The 19,657-nt window shown below is 37.9% G+C and overlaps 1 protein-coding gene across 10 annotated transcripts in view; it reads left to right on the plus strand.

Moving 5' to 3' along the window:
* Positions 1 to 19,657, plus strand: part of CLOCK (clock circadian regulator) — a 141,464-nt gene that overhangs the window by 81,169 nt on the left and 40,638 nt on the right. For 9 of the 10 annotated variants that reach the window (XM_019799809.2, XM_011225190.3, XM_034671786.1 and 6 more), the window contains 2 exons: positions 10,292 to 10,381; positions 16,810 to 16,930. In XM_019799809.2, the coding sequence (XP_019655368.2) occupies positions 10,292 to 10,381; positions 16,810 to 16,930 (211 nt within the window). The remainder of the gene's footprint in view (positions 1 to 10,291; positions 10,382 to 16,809; positions 16,931 to 19,657) is intronic. The other variant, XM_019799812.2, reaches the window with a different exon arrangement.

Here is a 19,657-nt window from a genome sequence, read left to right on the forward strand (position 1 = left end):
ATTTTATTTATTTGGGTCCTTTCTCTTTTCTTTCTGATAAGTCTGGCCAGGGGCTTATCAATCTTATTCATCTTTCAGAGAACTAATTCCTAGTTTCGTTGATCTGTTCTACTATTCTTTTGGTTTCTGTTTCATTGATTTCTTTTTTTTCTTTTTTTTTTTTAAAGATTTTATTTATTTATTCGACAGAGATAGAGACAGCCAGCGAGAGAGGGAACACAAGCAAGGGGAGTGGGAGAGGAAGAAGCAGGCTCATAGCGGAGGAGCCTGATGTGGGGCTCGATCCCATAACGTCGGGATCACGCCCTGAGCCGAAGGCAAACGCTTAACCGCTGTGCCACCCAGGCGCCCCTATTTTATTGATTTCTGCTCTAAACTTTATTATTATTATTATTTCTCTTCTCCTCCTGGCTATTATTTCTCTTTCTCCTGCTCCTTTAGGTGTAAGGTTAGGTTGTGTATTTGAGACCTTTCTTGTTTCTTGAGAAAGGCTTGTCTTGCTATATACTTCCCTATTAGGACTGCCTTTGCTGCCTCCCAAAGATTTTGAACAGCTGTGTTTTCATTTTCATTTGTTTCTATGAATTTTTTAAATTCTTCTTTAATTTCTTGGTTGAACCATTCATTCTTTAGGAGGATGCTCTTTAGCCTCCATGTATTTGAAAAATTTCTTTCCAAATTATCTTTTGTGATTGAGTTCGAGTTTCAAAGCATTGTGGTCTGAAAATATGCAGGAAATGGTCTCAGTGTTTTGGTACCAGTTGAGACCCGATTTGTGACCCAGGCTGTGATCTATTCTGGAAAATGTTCCATGTACACTCGAGAAGAATGTGTGTTCTGTTGCTTTAAGATGGAATGCTCTGAATATATCTGTGATTTCTATCTGGTCCAGTGTGTCATTCCATGCCCTTGTTTCCTTATTGATCTTCTGCTTAGATGAACTGTCCATTGCAGGGAGTGAGATGTTAAAGTCCCCTACTATTATTGTATGATTATCGATGTGTTTCTTTAATTTTGTTATTAATAGGTTTATATAATTGGCTGCTCCCATGTTAGGGACATAAATATTTACAATTGTTAGATCTACCTGTTGGATAGACCCTTTAATTATGTTATAGTGTCCTTCCTCACCTCTTCTTACAGTCTTTGGTTTAAAATCTAATTTGCCTGATATAGGGATTGCCACACCAGCTTTCTCTTGATGTCCATTAGGATGATAACTGGTTTTCCACCCCCTCACTTTCAATCCGGAGGTGTCTTTGGGTCTAAAACGAGCCTCTTGCAGACAGCACATCTATGGGTCTTGCTTTTTAATCCAATCTGATATCCTGTATCTCTTGATTCAGGCACTTAGCCCATTTACATTCAGAGTAACTACTGAAAGATAAGAATTTAGTGCCGTTTTATTACCTGTAAAGTCACTGTTTCTGTATATTGTCTCTGTTCCTTTATGGTCTGTTCCTTTTGGGCTCTCTCTTTACTTAAAAGATCCATTTTAATATTTCTTGCAGGGCTGGTTTAGTGGTCACAAATTCTTTTAGTTTCTGTTTGTCCTGGAAGCTTTTTTTCTCTCCTTCTATTTTGAATGCCATCCTAGCTGGATAATGTATTCTTGGTTGCATATTTTTCTCATTTAGCACCCTGAATATATTATGCCAGTCCTTTCTGGCTAGCCTGGTTTCTGTGGGTAGGTCTGCTGTCAGTCTAATGTTTCTACTCCTGTAGGTTACACACCTCTTGTCCCGAGCTGCTTTCAGGATTTTTTCTTCGTCTCTGAGATTTGCAAGTTTCATTATTATATGTTGGGTTATTGACCTATTTTTGTTGACCCTGAGGGGCAGTTCGCTGTGCCTCCTGGACTTGAATGCCTGTGTCCTTCCACAGATTAGGGAAGTTCTCTGCTATAATTTGCTCCAATATACCTTCTGCCCCCTCTCTCTTTCCTCTTCTTCCAGGATCTCAATTATTCTAATACTGTTTTGTTTTATAGATCATTTCTCTCTCAAATTGCCCCCTTGTGATCCAGTAGTTGTTTATTTTTTTCTTAGCTTCTTTATTCTCCATTGTTTGGTCTTCTATGTCACTAATTATCTCTTCTGCCTCATTTATCCTAGCAGTTAGAGCCTCCATTTTTTATTGCGTTTGATAGGCTTTTTTATTTCAACTTGGTTATAGTTCTTTTATTTCTCCAGAAAAGGATTCTGTAGTGACTAGTATATTTTTTTCAAGCCCAGCTAGTTCCTTTATAATTGTTATTCTGAACTCTAGTTCTGACATCTTACTAATGTCTGTACTGATTCGGTCCCTGGCTGTCAGTGCTGCCTCTTGTTTTCTTTGTTGAGGTGAGTTTTTCTGTCTTGTCGTTCTGTCCAGAGAAGAATAGAGGAACAAGAGAAAATAGTAAAATGATAACAACAACCCCAGGGAATTATACACTAAACAAATCAGAAGAGACCTGAAACTGGGGGTGGGGGGTTGGGGGTGGGGGTCTGAGAATATACTCAGACAGGTGAGCAGAATAGAGCAATATGCTGGATTCTCTGTGTTTTTTGGTCTGTTTTGTTTTTGTTTTTTGTTTTTCATAAAACTAGATCCCAAAATTATTACAAAAGAAAAATTTGTATATGTACAAAAGTAAAATTAAATACAGTGAAAGGATAGAATGTGACCGTAATAATGGAAATTAAAAAACAAATAACGACAAAAGAGAACAACAACAACAACAACAAAAAACAACACACACACAAGGAAGGGATATAAGCAGACAGGTGAACAGAACAGAGCAATACACTATCTCCTGAGTGTATTTTGGTCAATTTGTTAGAGGAAACCATATCTCAAAATTGTAAAGAAAGAGAAACTTATATGTACAAAAATAAAATTAAATACTTTGAGAGGATGGAATGTAACTGTAAGGGTGAAAATTAAAAAGAACTTTAATGAAAACAAAACAAAACAAAAAAACAGAAGAAAAAAAGAAGAAAAGAGAATATGATCAGCAGGTGAATAGAACAGAGCCATACACTAGATTTTGGGTGTATTTTGTTCTGTTAGAAGAAACTGCATCCCAAAATTTTAAAGTAAGAAAAAAGTATGTATAAACAAATATAAGTTTAAATACAGTGAAGGGTTAGGATGTGAGTGTAAAAATGAAAACTAAAAAAGGCTTTTAAAAAAGGTTGATAAAAAAGAATTTGGTTGAAAAAGGAAAGAAGAAAAATTTTAAAAGAAGGAAAAAAATTTTTAAAAATTTAAGTTGAAAGACTAAAGAATCATGGGAAAAAAGCCATGAGTTCTATGTGCTATATTCCCCTAGTGCTGGAGTTTTGCAGTTGTCATTGATTGGTAAACTTGATTTTGGCTGGATGTTCTTGCTGATCTTCTGGGGGAGGGGCTGTTTGTATTGATTCTTGAGTGTCTTTGCCTGGATGGAATTGCAGCACCGTTGCCAGCGGGGGCCAGGCTAAGTAAGCAGCTCCAGATTGCTCTATGCGGCTCTTGGTCCCTGAGGACTTTCCTCACAGCTTTAGAGGATGAGAATGAAAATGGTGGCCTCCCAATCTCCAGCCCCAGAGCCGAAAGTTCGGGGCCCCACTCTTCAATGCTCCCTCAGGGAAAAGCAGTCAGTCACTCCATTCTCCCTGGTCTCTGTCTGCACTCCGTGCTCACCCGGCCTGTGACCGAGCATTTCTATCTCAGGCACACGACCCTGTTTCAAGTCTCCAAACCCTGCAGACTCCTGCAGCATGGGTGGGCACCCACCCAGGCCACTCTTCCAGGGGGAGTAAGGAGGGTCTCACTGGTTCTGCTACTTGCTGGGCCCCTGCTTGGAGAGCAGTCACCTGACCGTGCTGCAGATCAGTTTATGGTAACCCTGAGCTGAGAGCCCTCTCCTGGGCTCACTGATTGCAGCTGACTTCCCCACTCCGATACCTGGGAACTCTGCTGCACTCAGGCACCCCTGGTTTTCCTGTGACCCCGAGGATTCTGAGACCACACTGTCCCACCTAGGATTCTTCCCCACGTCTCCACATGAGCACCTTTCAGGCAGGGACATCCCTCACCAGACCAGACTTCTAAAAGTTCTGATTTTGTGCTCTGCAGCTCTATCACTTTCTGGTGTCGGTTTATGGAGGCTCCATGTTCCCGCTTTTTATCTTTCCATATATCACCTGGCATTCACTTCTCTGCACCTCCTACCTTGCAAAAAGTGGTCACTTTTCTATTCCTAGTGTTGCAACTATCCTTTTCTTAGATCTCCAGTTGAGTTCACAGGTATTCAGAATGGTTTGATAGTTTTCTTGCTGAATTCCTGTGACCAGATGAAATTAAGGTCTCCTACTCCTCTGCCATCTTGGAAGCCGCCCCCATCTTTGTTTTGAATTCTGATTTCTCCTACATAAGTATTGCTCTTCTGGCTTGCTTTTTTTTTTTTTTCCTTCCACGTTTTTATTTAAATTGCAACTAGTTAATACAGTTCAATATTAGTTTCAGGTGTAGAATTTAGTGACTCATCACTTAACATACTACACTTGGTGGTCATCACAACAAGTGCCCTCCTTAATGCCCATCATGTGTTTAGCCCACATCCCCCACCCCCTGCCCAGTAACTGTCAGTTTGTTCTTTACAGTTAAGAGTTTGTTTTTGGTTTGCCTCTTTTTTGACACCCATTTTCATGATAAATATTTCTCCATCCCCTCACTTTCAACCTGCAGGTGTCTTTAGGTCTCAAATGAGTCTCTTATAATCAGCATATAGATGGGTCTCATTTTTTTTATCCTTCCTGTCACTGTATATCTTGCTATTGGATCATTTAGTCCATTTATATTCAAAGTAATTATCAATAGGTATGTATTTATTGCCATTTTTTTTTTTACCTGTTTTGTGGTTTCTGAAGATTTTCTCTAATCCTTTCTTGACTTTTTTCTTTGATGACTTGCTGGTTTTCTTTAGTGATATATTTGGATGCTTTTCTCTCTCTTTTTTTTTTTGCATATATATTAGTGGTTTTTGATCTGTAGTTATCATTAGGTTTGCATGTAACATATTCTGCATATAGTAGTCTGTATTAAGTTGATTGCTGCTTAAGTTTGATCCCATTCTTTACACCTCTCCTCCCCATGTTTTAGGTATATAGAGTCATATTTTATATCCTTTTATTTTGTAAGTTTCTTGACTGATATTTTACAAAAATATTCATTTTTACTGCTTTTTTGTTTTCTGTCTTCACACGGTCACATTTGGTCTTTCTTTTCACTCAAAGAGGCCCCTTTAATGTTTTTTGCAGGGCAGGCTTAGTGGTCATGAACTCCTTTAGTTTCATTTGTCTGGGAAAAGTTTTTTTTTTTTTCTTTTTTTTTTTTNTTTTTTTTTTTTTTTTGGTCTGGGAAATTCTTTATCTCTCCTTTGTTCTGATTGATAGCCTTCTTGAATAGAGTATTCTTGGTTGCAGATTTTTCCCTTTCAGTACGTTGAGTGTATCATGCCCACTCCTTTTCTGGCTTGGAAAGTTTCTGTTGAAAAATCTGCTAGCCTTATGGAGTTTCCCTTATATGTGACTGTCTTCTTTTGTCTAGCTGCTTTTAGATTTTTTCTTTATCAGTATATTGTGCCATTTTAAATAGATTTTGTTGGGAGTTCGCTGTGCCTCTGGGGTCTGGATATCTGTTTTCTGCCCCAGATTTGGGAAGCTTTCAGGTATTATCTCTTTAGATAAATTTTCAGTCCCCTTTTCTCTCTCCTCTTCTGGGACTCCTGTAATATGAATGGTCCTGTGTTTGATGGAGTCACTGAGTTCCCTAAGTCTATTCTCATTTTGTGTTTTTCTTTTTTCTCTTGTTCACCTTGATTACTGTCCGTTACTCTGTCTTCTAGGTCATTAATTCATTCCTCTGCTTCTTCCATCCTACTGTTCATTCCTTCAAGTGTATTTCTCGTTTTGTTCATTGAGTGCTTCATCTTTGCTATGTTATTCCTTCTCTCTGTGTTGAGGGTCTCATCGATGTCTTCTCTTTTCTCAAGTCCAATGAATATATTTAGGATCATTGCTTTAAAATTCTCTATCAGGCATGTTACTTATGTCTGTTTTCCTTAGATCTCTGTCTGTGGCCTTGTCCTTTTGTTTCATTTGGAACAGATTCCTCTGCCTTTTCATTTTGTCTAAGTCTCTCCTGCTTCTGTGTGTTAGGAAAGTCAGCTTCATCTCCTGTTCTTGAGGGTAATGGCCTTATGAAGAAAAGGTTTTGTAGTGCCCTGCCAGGTAGTGTCACATGACCTCTTCCCCAGGTCCTGGTGCTTCGAGGAGTTTCTCCAGTGTGTGCTGTGTGTGCTCTGCTGTTGTGTCTTGGCCACTTTATTCTTCAGGCCAGTTGTCTGCAGAGGCTCTCTTCACTTCTGTTGTGAAATGAGACCTGTCACTACCACCAGTGGAACTGAGGCCCTGCAAGACTCCTGAGTGGGGAGAGGTGGTGTGGGCAAGGGTTTGGGCTAGTGTTCTGGGGCAGTGGAGGGGGGGGCATCACCCTGGGACTGACACAGATCTGACTGGGAAGGGTGGTTCTGCTGGAGCCCAGGAGGGTGGGCCTTGGTGTAAGCAAGTTAGGTAGCGAGTGTTGAGGCTGTGCTTCTTCCCGCAGGTGGCTGTGTGCTTCGGCTGAGAGATGGGAGAGGGAGATGGTGCCTGCCATTTCCTTTGTTCCTGGTGGGGTCTTTCTCTGAATGCTATCTCTCTGCGACACACTCTGAGATGAGCAAATAACCTCCTCACTGTGTGCCCCAGATGTTCTGCAGATCATTGTTTCCACACTGTGTCCACAGGATGTTTGTCCTGCCTTCTTCCCCAATGACCCTGGGCTCTCCCTGAGCCAAACCTGCTGATCTTTAGAATTCCAGACGTTAAGCCCTGCTGATGGCCAGAACTCATGAAATTTGGCCCCTCTTGCTTTCCAGGGCCAGTTACCATGGGGATTTGTTTTCCCCTTGCACTCCCCTGTGTGCTAGTCTGTCTTTTGCCAGTCTCTACTACTGGGGCTCCCTTCCTGCCACAGCAGCCCATCTTTTTCACGCCTCTCTGCATTTTCCTACCTTCTTCATTGTGGCCTCTTCTCTACCTTTAGTTGTAGAGTTTGCTCTGCAGTCTTCAGATGTATTTAGGATGATTTGATAGTTATCAAGTTGTATTTGGGAGAATGTAAGCCTGGGGTCCTCCTACTCTGCCACTGTCATTGAAGACAAACAGTTTTAACTAATAAACTCTTTCCATTATATCATACAGTGTGGGGAAATGGATAAGCCTCACAGGCTTCAGTATTAGGAGTAGGATGTCCTTCCCTGTCTTACTTTCTCTTCCATATCTCTCCAATTTTCCTCCTTTGGGCCCTCCTCAAGACCCCTTTAGTTTTTGGTGTACCCATTCACTGTGCTTGGAAATTACATCCCTCCACTCAAAAGAAGTCTGGGCCCTGGGTTCTTTCTTGTAGAGTTAAGACTTTTGTGGTATGTTGGTGGAGGCTTTTCTCTGCTTAGTCTTTGCCTGTGTCAAAGTTGAAAGGGCAGGCTCTGGTTCTGGCAATGGCCTTATGTTGTTAAGATTCCTGATTTCAGTTCATTCTCTTCACAGAAGACAGCTTCACTCAGTTTCTAGCAAATATGCAAAGAGCAAATACAGATCACCATAGTTAATGTTAATTTACTCTCAAAGATAACACAATCTAGCTTCACATGAAGCATGTTCTTAATATCATTTTGACCCCATTCATTATGAAATAATACTGGAATTATTGTGCTAAAGAGTTTTCATAAAAATAATTTCATGAATTTTCTTTTTTTCTTTTTTCTTTTTTTAGTATTTATTTATTGGCTTGAGAGAGAGAGAGAGAGCCAGCACACACATATGTGGGGTGGGGGGCGAGAGGGAGGGAGAGTGAGAGAGAGAGAACCTCAAGCAGACTTCCCACTGAGTGCAGAGCTTGACACAGGGCTTGATCTCACGACCCTGAGATCATGACCTGAACCAAAATTAAGAGTCAGACACTTAACTGACTGAGCTACCCAGGCACCCCTTGAATTTTCTTAAATTTCACGCTTCTCTCCCTTCCTTTCCTTTCCTTTCCTTTCCTTTCCTTTCCTTTCCTTTCCTTTCCTTTCCTTTCCTTTCCTTTCCTTTCCTTTCCTTTCTTCTCTTTTTTCTTTTTTCTTTTTTCTTTTTTTTCTTTTCTCTCTCACTCTCAGCCAAGAATGGGTTTTTCTGGGGCGCCTGGGTGGCACAGTGGTTAAGCGTCTGCCTTCGGCTCAGGGCGTGATCTCGGCGTTATGAGATCGAGCCCCACATCAGGCTCTTGGACTATGAGCCTGCTTCTTCCTCTCCCACTCCCCCTGCTTGTGTTCCCTCTCTCGCTGGCTGTCTCTATCTCTGTCGAATAAATAAATAAATCTTTAAAAAAAAAAAAAAAAAGAATGGGTTTTTCTGAGCCATTCTCTGAAGATAGGCATCTACTCATAATAAGTTCTTTCTGACATCCAGATCTGTCCCCCAGTAGAAGGGGAGGTGGAGGGTGCCTTTTTCCATATATTCAACAATTCTTCAACAGTTATTTAGAAGTAAGGGAGATTGCTCTAACTCCCAGGTCCATATATCATATATTACAGATATTTTTTTATCTACTGTGTGCTACATATCTGCTAGGTGCTGTAGATAACAGTGTTGAAGAAGACATATATGGTTCTTACCAGCAATTGCTATCCTTTGAGAGAGCCCCGTAATTAAAAAGAAATTTAAATCTAGCATGATAACCATTTTGATAGGCAAAGAGGAACTCTTCTTATGGTGTATCTTTTCTGCTGTATATTTTCAACATCTTTTTCACTGGATCTTCTTTTCCTTCAGCTTTCGTATATGCTTCAGTTACTTCCCTTGATAGTTGGTCCCCTTGGAACTTGTCCTTTCTCCTTTCTTCCCTCTGAAGTTCATAAAGAAGTAGTTTATAATAGCCTGATTATCCACTTGTGTCTAAACTCATTGTAGTCTGAGTCACCTTACTACCGATATAACTCTTTAAAGTCACCAAAATTTACTTCTCATTTTCTTAGTCCTTATCCTGTTTGATCTCATTTTACAGTGAACCATCCCTCTTCCTCCTCACTCACCTTGTCATTTTCTCTTCTATTGCCTTCCTTTTTTTTTTAAAAGATTTTATTAATTTATTTGACAGAGACAGCCAGCGAGAGAGGGAACACAAGCAGGGGGAGTGGGAGAGGAAGAAGCAGGCTCATAGTGGAGGAGCCTGATGTGGGGCTCGATCCCAGAACGCTGGGATCACGCCCTGAGCCGAAGGCAGACGCTTAACGACTGCGCCACCCAGGCGCCCCATTCTATTGCCTTCCTTGACGACAGTGTGTTCTCTGTTCTCTGTCATTTTCTCTGGCCCTTGTCCTCCTCCTCATCCCCATGTGTGGATATTACTCCAAGGATTTGTCTTAGGTATGCTTCTCTCTTTTGCAAATCGCATTTCTTTAGCTGTCACTTCTGTGCCTAGGGTTCTCAAGTGAAAATACCTTATAAAATATAAAGTACAAGATTGCTTTATTATTAACTATTGTATCACCTGTACCAGCTTCTCTCCTGAACTCTAACTTCCCATTTCTCAATGCTTCCTAAGTCCTTCTCTGTTCTTTTTCTTACTAATTTTATTCAGATTTTTATTAACTTCCCTGACTCTTCCAAAAGCCACTGAAGTTTTCCTAACTTAATTCTATTTCTTCTAAATCCATGTACATACTGCTTCTAGACTACTTTTGAACAATATCCTTATGTCTTGACCTGGTATTCAAGGTCTTTCATGATCTGACCCCAGCCAACTTTTTCAGCCTCATTTCCCTTTTACTTTATCCCCCATGTATCTCCTTAAGCTTCAGACACCTTTTGTTAATCTATCCGAAGGGTGGTAATGTGTTGTTTTGTGTGTCAGACATATCATTGAGGTCATGTGTGTGTCAGATACCAGCGTCTTCAAATAAGGCAATTTTCATATAATATGCACATAATGCTGTTAGAACATTAGGTATCTATGTTTTAGAAGCCAGCTCTCCCATATATGACCATGGTGCGATTTTTTTTTTTTCCAGAAGCATTTACGAATGTACAAAGATATGTACTAAGGTATTGTAAAGGGAAAAGCTAGCATTTGGTAGCATGCTGGAAATTCCAGTTTTAAGTCCTTTGTTATTAGATTTTTTTTTTCTGTCCTGTACTGTTTTTCTTTTCACTTAACTGACCATTATGTTTAATTTCAGGCTCTTGATGGTTTTTTTTTAGCAATCATGACCGATGGAAGCATAATATATGTGTCAGAGAGTATAACTTCATTACTTGAACATTTACCAGTAAGTATCCTGTGATCTCTTTCTTATTTAATGCCTATTTTAAATATTCTAAAGCATGAAGAAGAGAACTTCCAGAGCAATATCGAACGGTGGTTAGAGTGGGGACGAGAGCTCTAACCATGTCTCGCTGTTTGGCAGCAACTATTTAATTGCCACTGTATCTAACCTCTGTCCTCCTTATTCTAATGGTGTTTTCAGTGTTTCTTTTCAAATCAGCCTGGTGACAGTGTTGCTAAATCACTGGAAGTATCTTGAGAATAGCTAATTTTCTAGGGAGGTATTTGTTCCTTTTAGAGGAACTCAAATAATTTTCTCAAAAGAATAACTTAGAATAACACTAAAAATAATAGATACAGAATTTTTGTGCTCTGTCTAGAAATGAGAATTTTATAATGACCATATTCGTTTTCAATATGACTGAAAGAGTACAAAATTAGAAAAGAATTATATTGTATAAATTTGATTAAGATGGTGAATACCTGGGGACGCCTGGGTGGCACAGCGGTTAAGCATCTGCCTTCGGCTCAGGGCATGATCCTGGCGTTATGGGATCGAGCCCCACTTCAGGCTTCTCTGCTATGAGCCTGCTTCTTCCTCTCCCACTCCCCCTGCTTGTGTTCCCTCTCTCGCTGGCTGTCTCTATCTCTGTCGAATAAATAAATAAAAAATCTTTAAAAAAAAAAAAAAGATGGTGAATACCTGAATTATATTTTGTTGTTTGCTGTTCTATTAAAAGTATATTTATTTAATACTCTGTGTCACACTGTATGGTAGGTGCTGTGCTGCAGTTGACGGTTTTTATAAATTTGAAGTTTTTATTTAAAATTAATTGTTTAAAAAATGTAATTGTTCTTATCTAAGATAGGACTTGTATAAATATTCTGAAATTACTTATAAATTTCTCTTAAGTTGCCCATCTTTTGAAGATTTATAACATTACAAAGTAAACTGTCTGTAAAGGTCTCTTTCAAGAAATAGCGAAAACCACTCTCTTCCTCTGATTATTCTGCTACTTTGTACTCTTACCAAAAGAATAGACTCCACACTTAAAAGACCAGATTCTACAGCAGGTCTAGTTGGGATTTAAGTATTTGATCATTAATGTTTCCCCCCTCAATAAAAACCCTCTTTGCCTTCACGTTCCCACCTGGGTTTGTTTGTTTGTTTTTAACTTTTAATTTTAGAACTGTTTTTAGAGTTCCAGAAAAATGAAGAAGATAGTACAGACAGTTCCCATATGCCCCATACCCAGTTATCTCTGTTATTCACATCTTCTGGATCTTTTTAGTTGTTTGTGTCAGCCAGAGCTTATAGACTGGCAGGTGAATTTTTTGGCAGAGGAGATTGCTGCTGATCCAGTGGACCCATCAATCCATTCTGGGTTAATAGTAGCAGTTTTTAAAAGAGTTTTTTTGCTTTTCTGCAGTTACTGTGGATACTTTTCCTCACATCACTGACATTGCTGAATTATATGTTATTTAATGGTTTGAAAACATAAATAAAAGTGTCTTTTGAGGGGCTCCTGGGTGGCGCAGTNTCCCATATGCCCCATACCCAGTTATCTCTGTTATTCACATCTTCTGGATCTTTTTAGTTGTTTGTGTCAGCCAGAGCTTATAGACTGGCAGGTGAATTTTTTGGCAGAGGAGATTGCTGCTGATCCAGTGGACCCATCAATCCATTCTGGGTTAATAGTAGCAGTTTTTAAAAGAGTTTTTTTGCTTTTCTGCAGTTACTGTGGATACTTTTCCTCACATCACTGACATTGCTGAATTATATGTTATTTAATGGTTTGAAAACATAAATAAGTGTCTTTTGAGAAAATGAAATAATACTTGTTTAGGATTATACATAATAAGAGAAAACAATATGTGCTTTCCTATTTTGAGTTGTCATTAAAAATTAACTGTAACAAATAGTTTAAAGTTATTTCTTTTTGTTTTAATATGCAAACCTTTTTTGTCTAAAATAGGATTTTGGCTATTGCCTGAAAGGAAAGAAACATATAGCAAATCCCCAAGTTAGGCTTTAGTGTTTATAATTCAGTTCTCTTGAGAAATTAAAATTTGCCATCTTAGTGGTTAGTAGTACTTAAAATTTTTAAATTCTAATTCTGACTGTAAAATTATAAAACTGGTACTTAAGGTCCTGCAAAAAAATATTTTTCTTAATTTTGTCACGTCCTACTTATGAAATTAACTTGGCACATTTTAACCTATTTGTAGCTAATGATCAGAAGGAATTTTATTGATTTTCCCCCCTCTTGGTCTGATATTCTGTGACAAAATCATAGGGTTATACAACCTCAGTGTCAGAAGGGATTTTAGACCTCCCTTAGCCCAGCCTGCCTTTTATGTTATCAGCAGACATGTACCCAGAGAAATCGGACTTAATTGTGCAAGAATTTAGTGAAAGTGCCAAAAGTCAGGTCTCTTTACTGGGAACTTAAAATTGGTAACACTTGACAAGTTAAGATTGATTTCCTCACACTTGCTTAAATGTGTTCCTGAGAGAGAATATATTAAATTTATAATCACATGTAATATCAGGGGGGATGGTTAAATTAACCATGTTACAGTGTAACAGAGTCCAAAAGTAAAAGTGCTGCTCTGAAGATACTTTTCCTTTCCTTTTCAGCTCCTCTTAACTTGTTAGTTGGGAAGTATAAAGAAAGTCAATACAGACTTTGGTATAAATATAATATGCAGAAATACAATTTAGAGCTTTTTTGAATAGTTACATAATGATTTTGAATGCTTATTTGATATGGCCAGAATTTTTGTTCCTTATGCCTGTACATAAGGAACACAGTTGTTATATCCAAATATATTTGACATTTTTTTCAGAGGACCTTTTCGTCCTTTTTAAGCAACTTGTGTTTATGTTTCCAAACTAACAGTAGTTATTTAACTGCTGGTTGTCTACCTGAAAGAAAAGGAAATTGGTAAGAGTGAATAGTTTCCACTAAATGGTCACATTGACCTACTGTAGAAAAAAAGGCCTGTATGATCCAGTAATTCCACTCTTGGGTATTTATCCAAAGAAAACACAAATACTAATTCAGAAAGATGTATGTACCCCTGTGTTTATTGCAGCATTATTTATAATAGCCAAGAAGATATGGAAGTAACCCAAGTGTTCATCAACAGATAAATGAATAAAGATGTGGTGTGTGCGTACACACACACACACACACACACACACACACGATGGAATACTACTCAGCCATAAAAAAGAATGAAATCTTGCCATTTGCAACAACATGGATGAACCTAGAGGGTATTATGCTAAGTGAAATAAGTCCTAGAGAAAGACAAATACCAAATAGTTTAACTTACATGTGAAATCTGAAAAAGAAAACAAATGAATAAAAAAACCCCAATAGATGTTCAACACAGAGAACGAATGAATGGTTGCCAGAGGAGTTGGGGGAGGAGATGGATGGATGAAATGGGAGAAGGGGATTAAGAGGCACAAATTTCCAGTTTGAGAAAAGGAAAGAAAGAAAACCGGCTATTGATTTATGTTACATTATAAACAGCAGGTTTTATATTTCTGCTTCATGGAAATGATTGAGAGAGATACAAAGATCCAGATAGTAGCTACCATTTTATTTTCTTTCCTTTGAATTGTGTCTGGGAACTGAGTGGGTGGTTTGCCAACATCAAGTATGATCGGTTCCTTTAGAGATTTTAAATGTAGTGGTTAAAGGAAACTTCGACACATTAATTAATTAGTTGCCTGCTATCTCTGACATTTCAGATTATCAGGTGACAGGGAAAGGAGAATGGTGGGGAAGCCTGTGACCATACCACTCTATACTAGTCATTCATATTTTCTCTATGAATATGAAACCTTCTGTAAGTTTATAGATGGAAAAGCAAGGGTAACATGGCTCAAATCATAGTTTAGTAGAAGAAATTGTAGATAAGAATAAATAATAGAAAACTATAACCATTTCCAAAATGAACATTTTAGTTTTGCAAATTGGTGTCTTATTTTTCTGTTAAGACAATTTTTTATATTAGTATCAATGTTTATACTTTATTTTGTCAATAAAAAGCAGTTTTCTAGCTTTTGTCTTATTTATGCTTGAGCTTTTAGTTCATTACTTCTACAGGTTTTTCAGACTTTCAGAAAAATCTCATTAAAATACAGGTATGGGGCCCCTGGGTGGCACAGCGGTTAAGCATCTGCCTTCGGCTCAGGGCGTGATCCCGGCTTTATGGGATCAAGCCCCACATCAGGCTCTTCCGCTGTGAGCCTGCTTCTTCCTTTCCCACTCCCTCTGCTTGTGTTCCCTCTCTCGCTGGCTGTCTCTCTCTCTGTCGAATAAATAAATAAAATCTTTAAAAAATAAAATAAAATACAGGTTTATTTTTGGTATGGTTATCCCTAAAACCTTCATCAAATAATTCCTTAATCCAAAATATTTTACTGTACTAATAACTATTACATGCAAAGCGTATGCTAATGTGCTTTGATTTGAAGGACAGGAGATAAAGGTGTAGGAGATATGGCCCTTTTGTTCATTCACAGGGTAGCAGGGCGGCATAGACATTAAAATATAATGGATTTTTTTAATGGAAAATGAATGATATGTGTAATAAATACTAAAGGAATTTTATTTTTACTGTGGATTATGGTGTTAAGAGAATGCTTTTTTAAAAATTCATTTCAGAGGTAGAATTTAATGATTCATAGTTGTATGTAACACCCAGTGCTCATTATAGCAAGTGCCCTCCTTAATGCCCATCACCCAATTATCCCTTCTCCCTACCCACCTCCCCTCCAGCAACCCTCAGTGTTTTTCCTAGAGTTCAGCATCTCTTATGGTTTGCCTCCCTCTCAATTTTCATCTTATTTTTTCTTCCCTTCCCCTACTTTCATCTGTTTTGTTTCTTAAATTCCTCATGAGTGAAATCAAATGGTAATTGTCTTTCTCTGACTGACTTATTTCACTTAGCATAATACCATCTAGTTCTATCCACATCGTTTCTAAGGGCAAGAAGAGAACGCTTTTTTGAAGGAAATAATTTGAACTGAACTTTGAAAGGTAGAGGGTATAGATCTGTGGAAAGGGGGGAAGAATATTCTACTTCATGGGGTGGACGATGAGGGCTAGAGAAAGGAAAGAATATGGATGTATGGCTTGTGTGGAGAGTAGTAAAACACCCCTTTCTTACCTCCCAGTAGCACCCATGGTGGGTTTTTTATTGTTCTTTGAGGGTTTTTTGTTTGTTTTGCTTTTGTTTTTAACAAAATCTTTACAGTGTTTAAAACAGAAACAGTGAAAGTGCTTTGGTTGAATGCAGGGAGAGAGACCCTTAGCCCGGCCTTCACAACCCCTTCTCACTTCCCTTGCCCTCCACCCCTTCCTTCACGGTTCTTAAGATACCACTTCACTGTTCCCAGAATTCCATGGGACAGTTTGAAAATGTAGAGAAACCAAGTACAATGGACTAGATTTGGAAGGAATGTGAAGTCGCTGAAGTTTTGTCAGTGGTTCTTTATTTTTATTATTTTATATTATTTATTTATCTGAGAGAGAGCCCACATGTGCATGAATGGGGGAAAGGGCAGAGGGAGAGGGAGAAGCAGACACCCTGCTGAGCATGGAGTCCAACGCGGGCTTGATTCCGGGACCCTGAGATCATGACCTGAGCCAAAGGTAGACACTTAACCGACTGAGCCACCCAGGCGCCCCTTGTCAATAAATAGTTCTTAAGGATAGGAGCTATTGTAATCATTTTTGATTCCACAGCCACGGCGCATCATAGACAACCTGATGTTCTTCAGATTACTTTTGGTTACTAAACCACGATTAAAGCCATATTTTAAGCAAGGATTGTAATGCTTAACATACTACTTGCCTCTTTTGTTGTTATCTAAAAGCAAGGCTTTTTGACGATGGGGTACAGGATAGATGGCTGGAAAAAAATGAAATAAAGAAAGGACACACTGGACAATTGAAGTAACACCAAAATCAAATCTCCTCTTTGCTTAGCCAGTGGCTAATGCTTTGTCCTTTGCTATAGTGTACACCACCATAATTTACCAGAGGTTTGGATATATGGTAAGGCTGTATCTCGTAGCCAAAGATTTTTCTACTAAACTTTCTTAGTCCTGTTATATAGTAAATGTCCAAATTTGGTGAAACTCACCTTCGCAAGTAATTTATCAGACTTTCAAAGTCATATTGATCATAGATCTGATGACACTAGTATCAGAGGCATAGAGGTCATGTTAACCTTCTTCCACCTTCTCTTGTTTTTTGAGTTGTATTCTGTAACTTGGCGTTTGTCAGTTTTTATAGATAACTGAAAGCCATATGCTCATGTGATGTTTTAAAAATGATGATATACTTTTAAAATAAATGTATCTTGAATCACTAAAATTATTTTATTTTTTAAAAATTTCTTTTTCAGTCTGATCTTGTGGATCAAAGTATATTTAATTTTATCCCAGAGGGGGAACATTCAGAGGTTTATAAAATACTCTCTACTCATCTGCTGGAAAGTGATTCATTAACCCCTGAATATTTAAAATGTAAGTAGTTATTGTCAGTATCATTATCAATATTTGGTTGCATTTTCCTTTACTTTTGTAAGTTTGTAACAAACACAGACATGTCAAACCATATTAACACATAACGTCATTCCATATACCCTGTCAGATCCTTTTTAAATATTCATATATATATATATATATATATATATAAAATGGAATTATGACCATATTAAAAGTCTGAACTCTTTCAGGATTTATTGAAATCCCATCTTTTTTGTTATAATAGTTTTGCCATAAAAATGTATTTTACATAAAAATGGAACGTGGCAATATATTAAGAAAAAATCTTTTTGTGTGTAATCAGAGAAGGTCTTATTTCCACCATCACTAACCAATTGAACACTGAAACTGTAGAAAAAAATAACTTATGTATTTCAAAATATTAAGGAAATTCCTTTATTAATTAAGTTATTGTTTATTGGATATATTTAATATGCCTGGAACTTGTGCTGTATCATAAGAGTGCCAAGAATAGTGAAAAATAGTCCTTGCCTTCAAGAAGTACAAAATACTATGATATAATCAGACATTTCTCTTAGATTCATTTGACAAATTCATTTGACCTAAATGTCTCATTTTCTTCACTAAATTACCCCTTGTTTAATCAGAAATTGTTATAACAGTGTTTAATCACTTTTTTTCATGATTTAAAATATTTGACTTTTCTGGTAATACTGATTAATCATTTTAAAAGTTATTTGTATTTTGAACCCTGAAATTCTGTAGCATACTAACTGTCCCAGAGACACACACACACACATTTACATGTAAGTATGTATGAATGTCTATCTTTGTTAAGAATAGATAGCCTGTCAGAAGGAGTTGAGAAGAACTGGAGACAAGGAGAATCCATTTGAAGCCTGTTTATAATTGCTTAAAAATCAGGTTATTAAAAAATCAAGTTCTTATGACATTGACCAATAGACCATTCCAGGAAAGAGACCTAGGCTGGGTATAGAGGCCAGTTATATGTCTGTAAATAGTGCTTGACGTCATGGATTGAATGGCATTGCTTGAGGTAAACATATAGAGCAAAGAGAAGAAAGGGGAACTCTGGGATATAGCAGTAGGTGGAGAGAAAAGATCCACTTTAGAGACCTTCCTAAGGGCAGAATTGGTTGGAGAACTGAATGCAGTCAAGCCTCTGGCAGAAAGACAGCTCTTAGACTTCTTCCAAGATCAGAGCTGAGGTTAGCAACAATACTTTTTGATAGAGAAAAGCTTTAGTTTAAATGACTTCCTGACCCCCTAGTTAAATAACTGATATACAAAAAAATTTATTCCCCCCCCCCCAAAAAGGTGTTCCTGCCAAAGGAGTAACGTGATATATAACAAGGGAAATTGCTTAGAAAATTCAGGATTCTGCAAGCTGGTCATTTGGGCCATAATGAAGGTGGGGTGGTACAGGTGGTATGATTTGTGTTCAGAGAAGGAAATCAGGCTTAATAGTTAATCCTAAGGAGTTTGATTTTTATTTTTTATGTAGTGAGGAGCCAGTGAAAGGGGATTTGAAAAAAGTGGTCTGAAAAAATACATCTCAGGTGAAAAATTTTGAAAGGACCAGACCAGAGGTAAGAATAGCAATAGAAGTAAGGGTGGAAAGGAAAGCCTATATATGAGTGTTGAGTAGATAAACTCAACAGGTGACCAGGTGGCCAGGGATTGTCACTGGGTAAGGTTTTAGGAAGAAAGTAGTTAGATTTTGAATCTGTTGAGTTTGATAATAAAGCCATTCATGGTAATGACAGAAGAGTATGAGTTTGATGCTGTGAGCATAAATAGGTGTTACTAGTCCTTGAGTGCTGAAATAATGATGAAGGTAGTATTAATCTAAGAGTAGTAGGCAAGATTGAATTCGAGTGACAGGAGTGTAGAAGCTTCAAGAATACATTTTGGAGTTACCCGGATGCAGGATAATTTGTCTACTGAATTGGTGGTACTGGATGCTCAGTTGGAAAAAATGACTAATGAGAGCTTCTTTGGTGAAATAAAAAGCAGGTCCTGGTGACATTAGTTTGGGGGCATGTGATAGGAAGAGAAGAGACCAAATTGATAGGGTTTCTAACTGGGGAGATAACACACATAGGACAAAGGAGAACAGCTGGCTTAGAAGAAAGAGGGATAAATTCACTTCCAGATATTTTAAGTTTAAGTTACTTGGTGGGACAATCAAGTAGAAATGTCCTAAAGCAAATACCGATAGGAGATTTGGTCTTCATAAAATTTTAGAATTAGGGAGAGAGATTTAGGAATAAATAAATTTACCAATGCCAATAAGTTTATAAGGGACAGTAAAAGATAAAAAGAACTTTTGTGAATGCCCATAGTTTGAAAATAGATTGACGAAGGGTTTATGGAAATAGTAAGGTAGGAAGGTAGGTTTCATGTTATGGGAATGAAGATGTAATGAGTTTTAAAAGAGGTAGAAACAATGAGGGAAGTTCACTGAAGTTAATACAAATGTTGGTGATATTCAGAAGAGAAGAAGTGAAGGAATGAATGACAGTCGTGTGGCCCTTGTCCTAGAGAAGGTAGGAAAGACTGTTCTAGGTAGAGACAAGCATTAGCTTTGTAATGGGAAGCAAAACCTTTCTTTGACATTAGAGTGAAGAATGAGAAGGAAGGACAGATAAAAGTGGGGAAACATATAGTTGCTTATATCAGAAGATCTTTCTTCTCTATTAAGAACAAGGTGAGATCATCTAA

Source organism: Ailuropoda melanoleuca, chromosome 11, assembly GCF_002007445.2.
Source record: "Ailuropoda melanoleuca isolate Jingjing chromosome 11, ASM200744v2, whole genome shotgun sequence".
Lineage (NCBI taxonomy): Eukaryota > Metazoa > Chordata > Mammalia > Carnivora > Ursidae > Ailuropoda > Ailuropoda melanoleuca.